The 18,410-nt window shown below is 40.7% G+C and overlaps 2 protein-coding genes across 3 annotated transcripts; both read right to left on the bottom strand.

Moving 5' to 3' along the window:
* Positions 1 to 984: 984 nt before the first annotated feature.
* Positions 985 to 16,314, bottom strand: LOC6537595. Of its 2 annotated transcripts, XM_039375893.1 has the most exons (10): positions 16,014 to 16,314; positions 11,566 to 13,240; positions 10,103 to 10,336; positions 9,699 to 9,955; positions 7,388 to 7,566; positions 6,884 to 7,237; positions 6,056 to 6,254; positions 4,409 to 4,519; positions 4,150 to 4,328; positions 985 to 1,640 (listed from the first exon to the last, which is right to left on the bottom strand). In XM_039375893.1, the coding sequence occupies exons 2-10, from the start codon at positions 12,218 to 12,220 to the stop codon at positions 1,499 to 1,501; spliced, it is 2,310 nt and encodes a 769-aa protein (XP_039231827.1). In that variant the 5' UTR covers positions 12,221 to 13,240; positions 16,014 to 16,314; the 3' UTR covers positions 985 to 1,498. The 2 variants fall into 2 exon arrangements, with proteins under 2 accessions (XP_039231827.1, XP_002098141.2); XM_002098105.3 differs by lacking the exon at positions 6,884 to 7,237 and having other exon boundaries at positions 16,014 to 16,313.
* A 417-nt stretch (positions 16,315 to 16,731) lies between these two features.
* Positions 16,732 to 17,664, bottom strand: LOC6537594. The gene is made up of 2 exons (XM_002098104.3): positions 17,641 to 17,664; positions 16,732 to 17,585 (listed from the first exon to the last, which is right to left on the bottom strand). Exons 1-2 carry the CDS (start codon positions 17,657 to 17,659, stop codon positions 16,762 to 16,764), a joined length of 843 nt encoding a protein of 280 aa, XP_002098140.2. The 5' UTR covers positions 17,660 to 17,664; the 3' UTR covers positions 16,732 to 16,761.
* Between the last annotated feature and the right edge of the window lie 746 nt (positions 17,665 to 18,410).

Raw genomic sequence — 18,410 nt, 5'->3', positions numbered from 1 at the left:
CAACTGGATTTCATTAAAAATTGTTCGAAGAGCGGAAATGTATTGGGGGCCAAATTAAGACAGGTCCAAGAAAATTATAGGGGCGGGGTAGAGGGGGTGTCATTGGGCTGCTTTGGCATTTAATGAGCTGCCAATTTGGCAATCGGTGTTTTGATGTCAGTGCAGTTGGCTGGGCCCAGGAATCTTAATGTCTTATTTAAGCTTCCGCTCTTTGTTGTATTTTTTGTGTTTTTTGTCGCTTTTCATTTTGCTTTGTTTTTTGTTTGGGCAATAGCGAATATTTATGCTGAGAAATAAGTGAAAGCTTTGACATGTGCGTGTTAATTGCGCCTGGCATTTACATAAATATAAATTTCAGATGAGTTCGTGCTCGTCATGGAGACATCAAAGTCGCCTCTAACGCCAATACACTGCCGCCTTATAAATTTATTTATGCAAATAGGTTTCCTTCCATTTCCACAATTTCCATTTGCCAGCGACAATTAGACGCCGTTCGGTTCTAACTTCGAATGGCATTCCTGCTGAGTGTGGAGCGCCTTGATTTATGCAAAGAAAACATGTTAATAATGTCGAATCTGCTGGTCTGGGTGAGTGATTTCCCAGCATGTGGGTTACGAAAATAGCCTTCTAAAATATTTATGCATATTGCCTTGGATTAGCAGCACCGATTCAAGAGCCAGGCATGCGAAATCAAAGAAGTATAATTATTTATGCCCAATTACAGCAGGTCCAAAATCAATTCGACTTTGCTGATGATTGAGTAATGCATGGTGCAAATGAAATTAATTCAAGAAATTATTTACGTAGGCAGTTCATAAGTAATATATATATACATATATATTGTTTATTATAAATATATGGGTATGAAACTATAATTTTTGAATTTTATACTAGCATTTTCGGGAACAAATATTTGGGAACCAACAAAATCCCTCTTAATTATTTTTTTTCCAACTAATCTTCCCAAAGTAAGAAAGATACACATTTAACACAATTTCAATTTATTTTTCACTTTATGTGCTGGCGATAAAAACTCCTCTAATAACAATTTTTGCGTATTGACTAATTGAATTTGCAGCCGCATTCGTTTGGCCGGCAATCAATAAACATTCTGATTTCATTATATGGTATTTTTAGTAAATTATCTGTGAATTATTCGTGTGCCATTCACGTGTGTGTGGGAAATTTAAAAAGTGTACTGACCGCATCCGATTGAAGTGAATATTTTGTATGTAAAATTGAACAAAATCAGAATGAATATTAATGCAGCGGTAACGTGACAAAAAAGCTCAAATTGGCATTTAGTTTTTTACCATTAGACTACAATAAATAAATAAATAAATAAATAAAAAAATAAGAGTCTAACAAATAAATTAAGCTTATCCTAACTTTTATCCTATTTACAGTTCGATTTTTAACAAGGAAAAGTTGACTTTAAAGTTGCTCGTTCTCGTTTAACGTCTCTCTCTCTTTCATTCGAAGATTGGGGACCTCCGGCTCACTTTGCCTGCATATTGCACTGTGGGTACAGGCTCTGGCAGTCCTTTTGATCCTGTCCATCCCGGGCAGCCTGAATTAGTCGGTAGAAGCGACGCACTGCCTCATTCGCATGCGTTACGGGCTCCAGTTCGCTGGTATCGCTGCAAAAGACACAAAATGATAAACTTTTGCCTAACAACTTTCGCGTGTTTAATTAAATCGTATTTTCTGTAGATGCTTCTCTTCTTGGCTTTTATATACACTCGAAAATTAGATACCTGAATTTTGGTTTGGACTAAGTTATAAAATGAACTTATATAATTTTACATAAAACTTCTACTACATATACTTCATATAAACATTTATTTCAAATTAAAAACAATAAATCTATCTCAAATAATAAAAATTTTATTAATATGAATCAAAATTTTTCCATAATTTCCTATTACTCTTAGTTGCTTTAAACCCAGAGCGAAATTAAATACTACTGTTTTTAAACACATATTTCGGAATTCAAGGCGATGATTCTTTTGAGTGTGTTTAGTTTGTTACTTCCAGCTGCAGGCCTTAGCCAAAGCAAAAGCCTATGAATGCCTTTTTGCTGGGTGCCAGGAAGTCAGCTAATTAACTTTGCCACTTTGGCCCATCGCAGTAAAGTTTTCATGGTAGCAGTTCGAGTCGCTTTTGCGTACTTTTGGGCTTACAAACACGCGCCTTTTGTGTGCCAGACATCGTGTTTCACCCAAAAACCCACCGATACCCATTTCTCATCCGGCTGCTGCTCAACAATTCTTAAACTGAAGGCGTCTGTGGCAATTGATTCTGTGGGCGGGGTGACGCTAATGGATTTCATGTGACTAGTCAGCCGTGGCAGAAAGTGGTGGCCGGAAAATCACTCCCGCACTCACGTAAGCCAAGGCCAAACTGATTCCCTATGCTCTTTGCCCATCGAGTAAGAATGGAAGAACGTGACCTGGTGCCAGGATGTGTTGTCTGACTTTTAATGTGGTCTCAGTATGTCTTGTATCTTCCGCCTCTTGTGCAAAAGTAAATAGCTACAGAAGAATAAAATTAACACTGAAGGATTTAAACTTCTGTAACTTGATTTGTAGAAGGTCCAGTTTTTTCTATGGAATTCGATTGGTTAACCATTCATGAGGGCTTTTAAATTCTTTGATTTTTTTGCTTCCTAAAATGATCTTTTTCTTCGAAGATATTTATTGTTTCAGTAGTTATGCTCAACTAAATTAATTTTCTTTTAAAGTGCACTTTTGAATTTACATGTAAAACTCGGTGCCTTATTATGTTTAATTAGGCCCCGTTGTTTTTATGCCATACCTTGTTATTGGCACACGTTGAGAAAACAATTAAGTCTAATTAAAATAGAACGGCCGTTGCCTAGGGCTGGCACCAAAATTGTTTTTATAAGTTCGATGCTTCTGATTGAATAGGAATTTTGGGAAACAATACAGGACGCTTTTAACTAATTATGTTTGTTGTCATTATAGATGCGCATGTCTGCAAAGGGGGGACACTTTAAACAAACGTTGGCTTTCACAAGTCCAATTTATTTTAATTAATATTCAACTACGATGACCGAAAACCTGAGCTCCCAGCCTTTGTCATTGGCGTCCCGATAAGGCAATTAAGCACACTTTGGGCCACCCAATTAATGACTTGTCATGGACGCGCCGACTCATAAATCACACAAACATAAGGACCTAGATCTGGAGGACTGCAGATCCAGGGACAACGGGCTGTCATTCGCATTTTTGTCAAGGCTGTTATCTTGGGCCTAACAATTTTGCACTTATTGTTGTCAGCGCGAGAAAAAGAAAAACGATGAGCATGCCCCGAAAGATAATGAGCCATGAGAAATATGATGAATAGCAAATGAGGAGTTTATCTGGTCTGCGACATGCTCGAGTGCCCGCAGAGTGACCGACATGGGTGGAAGTCACCTACACTCCATCCCATAACTATGATGATGACTATGATGACGATGGCACGCGGCTGTAGCAAGCGGTTCCACTTGGCTGCCCATGTGCAGTGTGCAGTGTGCAGTGTGCAGTGTGCAGTTCAATTAGGAGATGCGACGCGACAGCCACGAACTTGCAACGACAAGCTGCACTCCGACAGCTGCACTCCGAGTTCCACTTTCTTTTCACGCTCTTGCCTATTAATTGATTGGCAATGATGGGGCACCGAATCCGTGGTGGACCATAAAGCCTTCACCCGCAGCTAAAAAGGCATGAAAATTCAACTTGGCCAGCTTTGCTGCAAAATGTATCTCAGTTTTGACTGCCTGGCATCACAATTCACAATGCCTTGAGCAATTAGAGCACAGAATGACACATTTTGTGGCAAATGACAAGTCGGAGTTCACGGCCCACAACCATAAAGCCAGCTTGACTCAAACGTTTATGACCAATGAACGGAGATCGTTCGATTGGAAAGTTTTTCGTACAAACTTAAATAAATGTAATCTCTTGCTAAGTCATATTTTGAACCATTGTTACTTAACTAAGAAATCGAGAAATAAGCATAAAGGAAATCGAATTAGAATTTTCAAATGGAATTCTAATTCTGAGTATGGAGCATGTGTACTCCTCTTAAACTTTCGTATTTCTTTTAAAATCACACTCTGCTCCACTCTGGTCGCCAACTTACCGACTCAGTTCCGCGGAAATGAAATTGCTGTGCGGACTGTAGGTGGCAGGATCCTTGTACATGCTGCACACAATGCGCTCCTTGCACAGTTCGTTTTTCACTCCGAGCTGCTCGATGATTTTGTCGATTTTCAACAGAATGGGACTGTAGAACGGATCGTAGTTGAGCGGATACAGCGGCTGGAAAGTCACAAAAAAGAGGCGCACAAGTTATTCATCATGGTCGCACATTTGAGTGGCGGATATGGGCAATTGCAAACCTGTCCATCCTGCACGAATGGCTGGTGCTCCAGTATCTTCTGCTGCTGCTGGATGAGGCGCTGCTCGGCCTGAATGCGTATAGCCTCCTTCAGCTGGGCTGCTAATTCGGGCTGGAAAAAAGTGGAGGATTATGCACTTGAATAATTGAACTTTATTACAAATTGATCGAACAATAGAAATATAGGTATTACACAAAATGTTTCAATGAGTGTTTCAATTAGTGTTTTTTTCCTAGTCAAAAGCAATATTACAAGGAAATGCAATTCTAGTGTGCATTTACATACATATATGTACGTATTTTCATCGATTAGGTTTAGTTTTATGTTGGATTCTTGTAAAATTACCTTTTTGAAAGTAATGTTGATTTACAGAAATTTAAAATAGATATTATTTACATGTAAGGTAGCTCGGATACAATTGTTAACTACTGTTCTAGATTTGCTGCTTAGGAAATCTAATTATTTCAAAAGTTGCAAACCATATCCATAAGCTTTAATAACATGGTCAGCTTATCTGACCAACCATACACATTATGTGGGAAGTTGCAGCAAATGCCACTTTGTGTGAAAAGGGTTGAGTTTGCGTGAGCTGCTAACCTTCTGTTGCGGACAGCTCATCGGAGCATCGGACCCGAAACCAAACCCGCTGGCACACTTTCCCGACAACTCCGTAGTTCCCATCATATTCGGTACTTGGCTATTGCGAGGTGTGCTCATTTAATTAAGCTGAACAGCGGGCTGTTTTGCAAGCCTACAGATTATGCTGTGCAGTGCAATGGCAAAGTGCATTTTAATTATGGCTTCGTTGTCAAGTGCCCAAGTGACCGAAAGCCGTGCTCACATGGCCGGCATTTTGCTCACTTGAAAGTGAAAAGCAGTCAGTCAGTCAGTCAGTTGGTGGGCTGCTAGCAATTGTCGTTGAGCTGGCCAGACTGTTTGCCAAGCCATTCAACTTGCAGGGCCTGCAGTTTGCAGTCCACGAAATGGTGTCGCTGGGCAAAAAGAGAAAAGAAGTCACCATACACACACCTTCCACGCAGACAAGGCAATTTGCATCATAGGAAAACAATTTGCACTTTTGAGGAAAGCGTCAATAAAGACAGCCATGTGCCAGACGATTGTTCGCAAGTGAAACTGCAGCAGCCTGATTGAGTGTGTTGTTATCCAGCTTTGAAGATGTACAATTTGCGAATGGGAGCCACTAATGAGGGGAGTTGGCCAGAAGTCGTAGATAGTCGAGTCCGCCTACTCGGAACCGTGCTGGCTGGGAAAGTCACAGTCTTTATATACATATGTATATAATAGGATAGGATACAAATTTAAATTGCAAGCTTGAACTCTCTAAATTGAAATGTACCCTATTCACTCATTTTCCCCTAATGTTAAAACTTTGCACACCTTTAGGATGATCTCTTGCTTGCTGCAAGTATCATCCATGCTGAAACCTATTTTCCTTAGTGTGTTTTACCTGATTTCAAAAAGGAAATGGCACCCATAACCATATGTGGGATATCTGATTTCACAGAGTCCTTTTTTATGTACATACGTACTTAGCTGCCATTACAATAAATGCACATGTGCGTATTCCATTTGGCTGGTGGGTGTTTAGTAATAAACATACCTAATGGTCTGTAATGTGATACTCACCGAAAGTTGTGGCTCCTGAACAGCTTGATTCTGCTGCTGCGGCGCTTGCTGCGGCTGCTGCGGATGTTGATTGTTGCGCGCTGGATCGTACTGCGCGGCTATTTGTGCGGCTGCCGTGAGTCCGGGAACATTTTGCGGCGGATGGTGTCCGTGTCCTGGAACGTACACCGGATGGTGCTGCGTGTGTGCCGGCCTTGAGCTGGAAAAGCGGGGGAAATTAGGTGCTGCAGACAGGTGTGGCCATCAGGCAGGGTGAGGCAATAGTAGTGCCATTGGGAGAGCTGTGTCATATTTCCCTTTTTGCTGCTCTTTTTAATTGGCAACAATTGCCAAACAGCAGCAGCGGTTGTTGTTTGGCTTTCATTAAACAATTTTAATTACATTTGGATAAGCCGGAACAGGAAGGAAAAAGGAGTGGTAAGAACACAAACAGATTCCGCAAATTCCCCTTCAAATGGATCTCTATACATACATTTATACATTTATATATACATTTATAGCAGGCTACCAGAAAATCTATCGTTTATATAGGGTCGTGCAAATTGAGTGTTGAAAAATCATACAAATTAATGTAAAACATCATGTTTTCCCTGTTTCATAAAGATAATATTTTCATAAAGCTTTAAGAATAAAATGGTATAGAAAGCAAATAGAAATTGGAACTCAATGGTTATCATAAAAAAGGGTAAATAGTAGGGAAGTTATGTTAGTAGACTATATAAATGGGTGTGTGGTGTGTGTTTCTGTGGAGGTGCGTGTGAGTTTTCGTTGTGCGTGGGTGTACTACATAGTTTGTTGGTTTGTTGGTTGCCCCTGAGTGGCATGTACCTTTGTTTGTCCTGACTTTGAAATGGGTTTAAACTGTGACTAGAGGCTTGTACTTTCTGAGCACTTAATTGCTGTTGCAGATGAAGCTTGATCTGCTGCTGCTGCTGCTGTTGTTGCTGCTGCTGCTGCGTTTGCTGCTGCTGCGTCTGCTGTTTGAGCTGGGTGGGTGGCCTCGCCTGCTGGGTGACAGGCCATCTTTGATGTGGCTGGTGCGTCTGATGTTGTGCCTGTTGTGCCTGTTGTGTGATGCCAAGGCCCCAAGCATGCAGGACACCGGCATCGTTTGCCGGGTGGGGCTTAAAGTAATGGGCATTCTCCTCTATTTGTGCAACGCGATTTATATCGCCTATGTATCTATGGTTCGGTGATGCAAGTCAGATGTGTGTGTGGTATGTTCGAGTGTGGTTTAGAGACAAGACACAGACACAGAAACAGGCAGTTACAGTAACAGTTACGGATGCGGATGCATAAAGCGTGGGTGCTGTCTAGAGAAGCGGAACTTACTCGGATCCCAGGCCAGGTCCACTGTTCTCCCAGGCACCCTCGAAGTGCTCGAATCCGGGTCCGTAGCTCTCATGCACCGGAGCGCCATGGAGATAGGCGGAGGGATGGCCCTTCGGCGGGTGGGTATAAATGATTTCCGGAACCGAGTGGTGCTCACCACTGTGCCATGGCGGAACAACCTGAGAATCGAAGGAAAATAAATGTAATATGACCTTTTTAGTTCAAAAAGCCATTGAGGCTTTTTCTTATTATATTTAAGAATTGTAAGTGTTAAGTTTTTTCATCAATTAATCAAGAATAAGAATGTTAAAGCTTTCAGCTGTGTTCATATTTGGAGTATAACAAGTTGATAATTTATAGATTGAAGATTTACATTCGAAATCCCCAGATATAAAAGACAGATTGCAATACATTTGTATTGCAAGTGCTGCCAAGAGAGACTCTGAGTTCAAAATGTGTAATAACACAGTCGTTGCTAGAAGGCTTCGAGATGACATTTAATGAACTCAGCAGCAAAACTTTTCTCATTGCTCTGGAGGGCTTCCCTTTCAAGTACCCCCCCTTCCATTATGACATCTTGTTTGCTATTTATAGTCATGTTTGAACCGACCAAATAATACGCATTATTCTGGCGACTTTGTCTTGGGGCTGCGATGGCTTTGGCTCAGAAAGTCGGTTCAATGACTGCCACAAAGTCGTAAATAACGACTAAAATACGGAGATATGCGGCTGTGTCATTGCCTGGCAATTGGACTCGAAGTTTAAGTTCTGCCTATTATTTGTGATTTTTATTGTGCGCCAAGTTCGAATCATATTTCATGCTGTGCGGCCGGAAAACTTCTCCTAGCAAAGAGGTGACAAACGCTCACAAACAGACGACATGTTAAGCGTGTGTTTCTGAGTCCTCGTGGCTGCAAAGTCTTTCACTTGGTGATTTCATTTAATTTACACCGAGTGCGAAAGCAGACAGGGAAGGCAATGCGAATGTTTAAAGACTGCATACTGGTTGTCTGGAAAATATGCGCATTTCATTGGCCACCCAGGTGTAAACTCACACTTGGAATATACATATATAAGCTATTCTATTATTTTTATTCCATTTCTTATTGCCGCCAATACTTTCCTCTTTTAGCACCTGAAATATTTAGAAATTCATTTATTCCACTGCGAGACAAGATAAGCTCCACTTTCTCCAGCTCTCATAGGTTAAACGACATTAAACGACGTGTGTAAAGGATTATAATTGCCAAAGCGGTCGATTTATGAAGTTAGCACAAGGGGAAATACTAGTCGAGAAAGGATGGCCGTTTGCAAGCATTAAAACCCGGATTATCCTGACAGCTCAGGCTCTGGTCCCAGTTAAATTTCAATTTCTATCGGCATTCTCGCTTGCGTATGCGAGCATAAACATCTCATAAATACGAGTGTCTACGCGTGTGCACTCTTTTGTGAGAAAACGGCTTGGCAACAGCCTTGGCCATGTCTATTGCCTGCTAACGGCCCAATTGAATGACGGATTTCATTTGACGACATGTCAAGCTCCGAGCTGTCTGCTTCATCGTGAGCTCATTTCGAGGGCACGTGCTACATATGCAAACTTGGATTCGAGAACCTTCAATGGAAATACTTTTCAACTGGCGGCGGAGGACGCGCTTTTAGACTTTTCTAATTGAATTTCCGGGGCGCGAACAAAAGCAACTTCTGACCGGCAGGCTAATAGACAACACTGAATCTCATCGAGATTATTAATAAAATTTCTCCAAAAATACATCCGAATTAAAAGCGGCCCAGCCCAAACCCGTTAGCAATATTTTTAGGAATGGAAGAAATTTTGTTTAACCAAATGCCATATTTCAGTCTCATCAAAATGTATTCGCTGTACATGGCTTATATAATTTAAAAACGGTAACAGATATGTTAGTAAAATGCCTACCATTATATTTATATAATTTAAATAATATTAAAATAATTTTAGTCTTTTGTGTTTGCTTGTATCAATAATATACAAGTAAGTACGCTAGGGGTTTGCATTGGTTTTTAAGATGCAATCGAACTACTTTCAGAACTAAAAATATTGGACCAAAGATTCTAATCAAATGTGCTATAAGTTTTTAGAGTTTTATGCTTTTATCAAATCATTTTTGGCAAATCCTGATAAGTTTTTGGGATTCCAAGTCTAATCCACATTTTTGGGAAACAGCTTGAACCATTGCAAACCAAGACAAGCAAATTGTCTTCAATTTCGTTAATCAACTTTCCAGAGAGTAGTTGAGCTGCAATTTGTGCAAATTCATCAACCTCTTGCGCTTACCGTGTGATGATGATCGATGAGGTGATGGTGGTGGTGGTACTTGGCGGGTGCGTGATAGGATTGCTGGTAGTGCGAGCAGAGCTTGAAGAGATGCGACAGCGCTGGGAACAGGAAGAGCAGGAACTTTAGGAGCAGCTTCTTGGCGGCACCAACTCCGATGACGATTGGCAGCAGCCAGAACAACTTGATCTTGATGATTTTAATGATCAGCAGCAATGCGAGGAATGACAGCACCAGTTTGCTGCGTAGAAATTTTTCTGTACAAACGAAAGTAGCAAGCGAATCAGACTTTTGGATGCCGTTTGACCAGAGAGTGAAAGCGGCCTCTACTGCAGAACCGCATCTGCATTTGCATCTGCATCTGCAACTGCGTGATGGTAAAACAAATTGCGAGTATTACTTACGTATCTTCTTCTGGATTATCGCCCCGGCAAGTCGGGCCTTGACTACCTGTTTGGGAATCAGCTCCAGCTTGGCGATGATTCCGTTGCCTTCGATGGCCCGCGGCGAGATGCGAAATGTGGCGCCATTGAACATAACCTCAGGCAGATCCACCTCCAGATCGTGGGTCATAGCAAACTTGATACTCTTGCCATATAGAGCGCTGGTCACTTCCTCGATCGGGGTGTCCGCACTGGCTGCTTGGAAATAAGGGGAATCGGTGAATAAGAGAATTAAGAGTGAGAATTAAGAGATTTATGAGTGACGCTTTTGGGTTAATGAAAGTTTTCCTGAAAGCGATTTCCACTTCTCAGGGTGCTCGATGAGCGGATGTTCTAGCGCAACTTGATGTAAAGGATGTACATGTTTACTTAAAACAGCTTAAATGAAAATTGCCGTAATATGTTCATATGCTAATTTGATAGATATATCCTGCTTAATTAAACATTATTATTATTGTAAATTTGGTTAAATAGACTGAAGAACAAAGAAAAAATTATTAATCGTTTATTTAAAGGGTATACTAATACAAAATGTAAATAACAGAAGAAAGATGGAAAGGAAGTTGGTTTTCTGATGTTGCCACGCCCACAGATTTGAAAAAAATATTGAATTTTTTTCATTTTATTATTTGCTATTTTAATTGCTTTGATTTGGCGTTTTTACCATTTGATTTATATTTTTGAATTTATTTATATCCCACTACTTTAATTCTTTAAGACTTGAAAAACTTCTAGCCGCTTACATAATTTGTGACCGACCCGATAGCCGTTAATGGCCATGCTATGAGCCAAAGAAAACATCTGATGTGATTCCGGATAAATAGCCGCATAATTGAGAGCAGTCAAAGTTCCGTGACTCACATAAACGGGAGATCGTTGCCGCAGCAGATACTTTACTGCTCTCTGGCGCAGCTAAAATCGTAAAAAATCAAATCAAAACGCGGCAAGTGAAAGTTACTGAAAGAGGCAGCGGCATTTTTGTTTGGACGTGCTCGGGTATAGGTAGACAAAAACGAGAAAAAGAATCGATGTGAAAACCGATCGTACACAAGGGCTCTTACATAAGTAGCTGTTAGCTAAAGCTTATTGGTGAAAAAACCTAATTTAAAAGCAATGAATTCATTGCCAGCTAACTGTCCTGAATAAAGAATAAACATTAGGAACATTGGAAATAAATATGCGGTTTCACTTTTAAACTACAAGTTTAAATGAATCACAATTTGAAATAACAAACCTTTAAAGCAAACATTTAGTCGTATTATGACTGTAAAAACTGCTTCAGCTAATCAAATGCGAATGAAAATGTGGTACTTGTGTTATGATCAGTTATAAAGTATTTTTAGGCCCTAGCAACGTGTTGTTACTAACAGTAAAAGGCAAAAAATCGCAACCTTAAAAAACATGGAAAATTCCTTTCCACTTACCGGCACGTGCCTCCGTGTGCTCCTCCCTCTCTTTTTCCACTTGGTAGTCCACTTGGTTCTTGAGGAACTTCAGCCTTTGCGTCACATTCACATCCTGTACATCCAGAGCGGTATCCAGGTAGCTGAAGACGTTCTTTTGGAAGCAGGATACATCTGGCTTTAGATAGCAATCGCGGACAAGGCCGTCCCACAGCTCGTTTCCACTGGCAAATCGCCGGGCCAGTCTGAGGAGCAGGGAATCGCCGAGAGTCACTTTGTCCATCGGCTTCCTCGTGGAAAACTTACTGGCATTCACCAGAGGCTGCCAGTCATCTTCCGCCGGCAGTTCCGTCGTCATCGTTGACTCCAGCTCCTCTGGGGAATCCGTTGGTGAATCGGTAACCGTCTCCTGCTCCTCGATTGGCTGCGGTTCCGTGGACAGGTGGCTCATAGGAGTGGTGGAGCGATGGCGTCCAAGACGACCATTCCCAGCCGATCCATCCGCTTTGGCGGCCGAGTTTAGCAGGCAGATCAAGAGGAGGAAAATCAAGTGACCACTCGTTGATCTGGCCATGCTCACTGGGTGGCATTTGCGATTTCTACTGGAGGATGTCCACTGTGGATGGCTCTCACCGGAGCTCCAATTATGGGGCAAAGCACTGTATGTGTTGGGCATTTCAGTTTCGTTTTATTTCGGTTTCACTCAGCCAGTTAGCACTGCTGACAGCTGCTTTACACCTTCACACCTTCAACCTGCAATTGCAAATGCAATTGCAATCACTATGTCTTTTCCTATTGCAATTCCACCTTGGCCCTGCAATTTAACTGCAAGCTAACTGTTTATTTAACTGATTTCACCGGGGTATGTGTTTGGGAACTCTTCGTTTTAGCGGACACAAAAGCCGGCCGTTGTTGGCCAATCGTCATTAGCCAATCGACAAATCAATTTATGAGGCACCCGGCTTAACAAGCTAATTCTATTTCATTGCTTGTCAGACGATTTTTTTCAGCAGCTCAATTTCTTTTGTATTGATTTAAATAGTACTTTCTTCTTTGTGTTTGTTTTCGACTGGTTTGTTTGGAATTTCGCTGTCGCATTTAGCGCGTTTTCTATTTGCTCTAGCCGGGAATCGAGCTACCTGCAATTACTTCACTGCGACACACCTACGGCCTAACGGTTTCGTATCTGGAAGATACTTGTATCTCGTGTATATGCAAATCACCTGTTCGCGCGTCTCGTGTGCGCATGCGTGCGCGTCTGGCTAACAACTGAGCGCGTTGTGGCCTAAACAGTTGGCCAAGATCATGGCCAGGCTTAAGGCAAACTGGTCGGTCGCTCTCTCGCTTTTCGCTCCTCTCTCAGCGATTCAGTTGGCCGTCGATGACTTTTTGCAGTGCGCTACAGCTATCGGTTGTATCTTGTAGCTGGTAAATGGTATCTTCTCCTGCATTCACACGTCGCTCTTCCTAGATTCTTTCGCCGCGCAAAACCTTAACTGTATTTCTTGGCGCGGCTGAAAGTTGCTTCGTCTACATTCGCTCCTCTATGTTTGTTTATCCATTTTCCAGTTAGCCTCGGATTGCTTCGAGTGCAGTTTGTCTGCTGGCTTGACGTTAATTTTCCTTGTAGTTTTTGCGCCGCTCTTCCTTAGTCGGCGCTTTTCACGGCCATTTGGTGTCCAACGAACTGGTTTCCCTACAACGACAAAGTGGTTTATTATGTTTTTATGGCGCCAATATTGTTACCAAGTACTTATTCCGGCAACCTAAAATCAATATATACCAGAAAATGGGTCAATAGACTAGGGACAGACTTGTAAATCGTTGACAGGGAAGCGTTTCTTTTTTATTGCGTCGAAATTACAATATTGTTTTAATCTCATAAAGTATTTTCGATCTTGAGTCTGATAAATGTATACTAATTGCTAGCATAATTTGTGTGTAGGTAAGGATGGCCATATTGACTGGATTGATCCTGATTAATGTTACATACTTATCGACGATTTCGATGAGTAGACCTTTTTAAAAATACAGCCAAAGAATTCGTTATATGTTGCATATCAAAAATAGCACTCTTTATTTGGTTCTAACGTGATTGAATCAAAAGTTGACCTACTAAAATAAGCCGAAAAATGAAAATTTTGAAAAAAAATTGTTACTATTGTTCACACCGCGAGAATTCAGAACAGAACAGAAAAGCCGTTCTGGGCGACAAAAGCAATCAAGTTGTCAAATACAATCGCCATTACTTGTACCACTTCCGATGAGAAGAGCAACAAGAGAATTGTCATATGTACACATGTATATGCTTTTTGACTTTTGTTGTGCATGGGTCATTGAAAGTGCTTAAGGTAATATGTCAGTTTTGATCAAGATATCAATATGAGTGCGCATTATTACTGCTGAACTGTGTCTCCGAACCCGTCTGAGACCTGTGGCATTCCCGGCATTCTAATTAGCTGAAGGTAGATTTCGGCCTAGACATGAAAGTCAGCTCAGGAGCCACTTAGCTGCTTATAATCATGTTCCAATGCAATCAATTAGACAGCTTTACGTGCACAGCTGTATACTGGAGAACCACTTATTATTATTATTTTTAACGAGCTGCGACTTAGTTGCTCTCTGCAGACGCTACTAATGCGTAATGTGCATAAACGACATATGTAACATGTAACTCTTCGCGATGTTATGGCTTTTCATATTAAAGGCATTCTATTAAAGTGCCATGGCGGCTTATGTCATGCCAACAGTAATAGCCATATGCCAGCAAGTACACAATTGCTATAAAAATAATGGCCAGCTAAATCAAGTTTAGGGAGTCGGCGACAGCAGAACACGCTCCGTAGAAATAAAGAAACCAAGCCATATGATGTAAGTTCTTCGCGGGTTCAAGCCAAGTCGAAGACCCAGCTGCAACCGTTAGTTGTCTTAAAAGGTTAGCGCCTTAGAAGCATAGCTTAAACATAACCTTAAACATTTTAATACACAAATTGTTGCTTAGCTTGAGCCGGTTGTTTATGTTAATGTTATTGTTGTTTTTATAAAATATTTGATTCTTTTGATTAAACATTATAATAAAAATGATTAATAAATGAGGAGAGAAATATGTGTCTAATAGAGAAATATGTTCATAAAGATTATGGTTGCGATTTATGCAACACTCCAGAGATATTTGCTTACGACTGCTGTTCTGCTGTTGGCTTTCACTCGAGTGCTCTTTTTAATAATGATTCAATTACATCTATCTTAATGGCACTTGGAAATGGCCAGCTCTCGGCTGGCAAGCAGACTACGTTTTCGGAAGGTAACAAGCTTTCCCTACGAGTTGTCGTTGTTTTGCCACTGTCAGTCGCAGCATTTCCGTGAGATTTTATTGCATTTTTATGTGACAATTCCTCGGGCAGGCAGGCATCCGAACATCCAACATCGCTTGACAAGCGGTTATGTAAAGCTTAAAGTATTTGCATTTCATTAAATTGTTCCAATGCTGGGGCCGACTTTCGGTTTCAGTCGAACGCCTAGTGAATGTAGATTGCAATCTAATAGATTGCTAATTTCACTTTGTGCGTGCCTGTAACTTAGTTCGCCAAGTGTGTGGTGTGATTTGTGTTAGCGTGCAAATATTTTCAAGAGTTTTTTAGCCCCGTCTGCATTTCTTCAGTTGCGTTCCAGAGAAATCTATAGCGAACTCACTTTCGTTGCGGTTAACCAACTTCACTCACTAATGGCTTATTAAGTCCAAATAGATCGGATTCAACGTACTTTTTACGATCCATCTGCTGGGGAGCGCAACAAATAATAAATAATTGGCCAAAGGACAATAAAAAGTGTAGTAAAAATACCTCGAACTTGGAATAAAAAGCATTTTGCCACCGCAATGCCGCGCACATGTGGCTGCGGTTTATCGGCTGCAAATAATTCTGAAAGGTTACGTTTTCAATTAAGTGTGATTATCTGGGTCGAACCACAATTCGGGCTTGGCTTTGCTTCGGCCTTTTGTTTACTTTCTTCTGGCATGCTCCTAATTTGTTTATCACTCTAAGAATAGCTATATTATTTTCGGTTTGCTTCGTTCTGAGAACGTACAACCGACGAGCACGCAAGCCCAGCAAAACACTAATTGGGATTCTAATGGGTATTAGAGCGCGTTGAGATTCCCATCTGGCATGCGCTAATAACTCTAGGTGGGCGGGTAGGGTGTTTAAGAAGCTTAAGAACCCAACGAAGGCAGCTGGCGGAGTTAGCAACCGCATGGAATTTCACTTTTAACCACTGGGCCAAATGCATACGGACATGCAGCGCATTTCCACTGCAAACAGGTTTCCATTTTTTCGGTTGATAAGTGCAACCGGCTTGCCAGCTGTTGGCCTTTGTTTTTGTTGGTCACTCATGAAACTGAAACTGGGTCAGATATTTGCATTTGGATGGCTGTTCGATTGGAGAGGCATTGTGCGACTCTCTGACTTTACCTGCTTACACTTGCAAAGGCAGTTTCCCGGAAATTAACACGCACAGTAACTGATCATCACCATTGGCTCATAATTCTTGAGCACAGTTCGGTGGTGTTGCTTGTCGTGGCGTGGAGCCTAATTAGCGGGTTGTTTTGTTATTTGTCCGGCAGTCACTTTCGCTCTCGGTTTTCACAAGATGAAATTTGTTAGTTTTGATTTCCAGAATCCGTTGTGTCTTTCACTTTTTACGCCTGCTTTTGGTAATAAAAACAAGAAGAGTGTGCGCGATAAGCGTGGATGACCGGCGAGCGTGGATAAGCGACTGAATGAAGGTGCCGAAGCACAAAAGATGCGGCCAACTTTGGGTGTTGGTAGGTGAGTTTAATCGTACAAATACAGATGCATATGCATAGAGACGTGCACAAATACAAACTAACAATCACAAACTGGGAGAGAGATGGCGAGAAAGAAAGCCCATGTGACTGCCTAAAATTATGCTACAACTCTACTTACTTTTAAAATGAATTGACTAAGAGTCGCAGTAAAGTCTTGCTAATCCGGATAACGATTTAATTTCCAATTTATTTTAAGCCCTTTCATGCCTGTATAAATTGTGTTTTTCTTAATTTAGATTAATAAGCAGTAATGGTAGTAAATATATAAAGGGTACGGAATACAGAGTAAACTTTAAAAAGACAACCGCTTAGAATATACATATTACAATTCCAGGTAGTTATTTTTTGCTACATGTTTTTCCTTTATTTAATTAGATTGTAGCATCAGTTGTCGTGGCAAAAGTTGTCTTTTCATTGGCTTCGATCGATTTTAGCACAGTATCACTTTGGTCACTTCTATCCAGCTGCAATCTCGTTGGCTCAGTGGACATTGTAGCAGGAGTTGGAGTGGTAGTGGTTGAAGTAGTTGTTGTTGTCTTTCGCCATTTTCCCCTCCAATTTTTCTGGTTATCTTGGGTGACGGTCTTTACTCGATTCCTGATTATCTTGTGCCAATCAGTTCCGTTGTCTTGCTGGGGAGAGTTTCTAAGTAGATTTTCCATCATCATCTCATTGATGCCCATCGCGATTTCGCCATCAACTTTATCCTGGGCCGGTGTACTCATCAGATGCATGTGGGGGCTCAGCATTAACGGCATCGGATATGGTATATAAACTGGAAAAGGATAGAAGACAGGTTGGGCGGTTATGGTATTAATTGGTCCCTGGTCAATATTTGGGGAGCTCTCCATAATTCCGGGCATCAGCAATAGGTCCTGCACCGAAAATGTATGTTTTTGTTCATATTTTATGCCAGTTTTCTGCTTCGGAGAAGGTCGTGTTTTTTTATTGCGTTTTTCTATGGAAGCCGTTGTAAATCTGGCTGGTGAAATAGTTGTTGCGGAATCTGGAAGTTGTGTGGTCTGAATATCCAGTTCCGATTTTATTGACTCCCCAAATGTTGGCCTTGATGTGGGATTTGAAAGCACAATCAGTGGAGTTTTTGGATCATCTCCGCTAGCTTTCAGCACTGCCAGCAACGGCTCACTGTGCAATTGGCTAAGACTTTGTTTTGTAAGGCATACGAGGGCTACCACTAAAAATACTTATTAAAATATAAAAATCTTGGATTCATAATTATCTTTACGTACCACTAAAAAATAACTTCATGGCGACGTTAGACAAACTGAACATATTCTTGAATTTTTTCGGTCTTTATATGTCTGGCTTGAATTAAAAAGTAGGTCACTGGTTAATAAATTTTTTTTTTATAATTTTGCTAATTGGCACCTAATTTCTTTAGAACGTACAACTTACTATGCGATGTTCTCTGTCTACAAATGATAAAAAAAAGAAAGGTGCAAATAAGTTTAAATTTTGAAAAATATTGATTAATTTCTCTTTTAATTATTGCATTATAAAGAATACTTAGAAATAACGGAAAGAAGGTTATCTAGCTAGTTAGAAAACTTTATTTTTTTCCAAAGTAAAGCATTTCTAATTAGATTCTCAGTCTTCATTTCAAAGACGTACTATTTAACTATTTCATTTAATGATTGTGTTCATTAATAAAAGGGAAAGTTTATAAATAAATTTTACAGTTTTTATGTTTGTCTGTTGGCCTAGATTCCAAACGCTGACGTTAATACGCCACGTTATAGCTATGAATTAAATTAGTTCAAAGTGTGAGCCCTTTATACTCGTTACTCGTAGGGTGAAATGATATACTAGATTGTATGTAACAGGTAAAAGGAACCGTTTCCGACCATATAAAGTATATATATTCTTGAACAGGATTAATATTCGAGTCGATCTGGCCATGTCCGTCTGTCCATCAGTCTCTCTGTCCTTATAACGTCGAGATCACAGGAACTATAAAAGCTAGAAAGTTGAGATTAAGCATGCAGACTCCGGAGTCTTG

Source organism: Drosophila yakuba, chromosome 3R, assembly GCF_016746365.2.
Source record: "Drosophila yakuba strain Tai18E2 chromosome 3R, Prin_Dyak_Tai18E2_2.1, whole genome shotgun sequence".
Lineage (NCBI taxonomy): Eukaryota > Metazoa > Arthropoda > Insecta > Diptera > Drosophilidae > Drosophila > Drosophila yakuba.
The sequence above is the reverse complement of the archived record's forward strand: the minus strand, read 5'-3'. Positions and strand labels throughout refer to the sequence as shown.

Bases quoted from the DNA above. Each gene is read 5' to 3' on its own strand.
- LOC6537595 (XM_039375893.1), bottom strand. From the start codon at position 12,220: ATGCCCAACACATACAGTGCTTTGCCCCATAATTGGAGCTCCGGTGAG. The intron at 9,956-10,102 runs GTAAGTAATACT...TCGTTTGTACAG, and splicing joins GATAATCCAGAAGAAGATAC to AAAAATTTCTACGCAGCAAA. The intron at 6,255-6,883 runs GTACATGCCACT...CCGCTTTTCCAG, and splicing joins CAAAGTCAGGACAAACAAAG to CTCAAGGCCGGCACACACGC.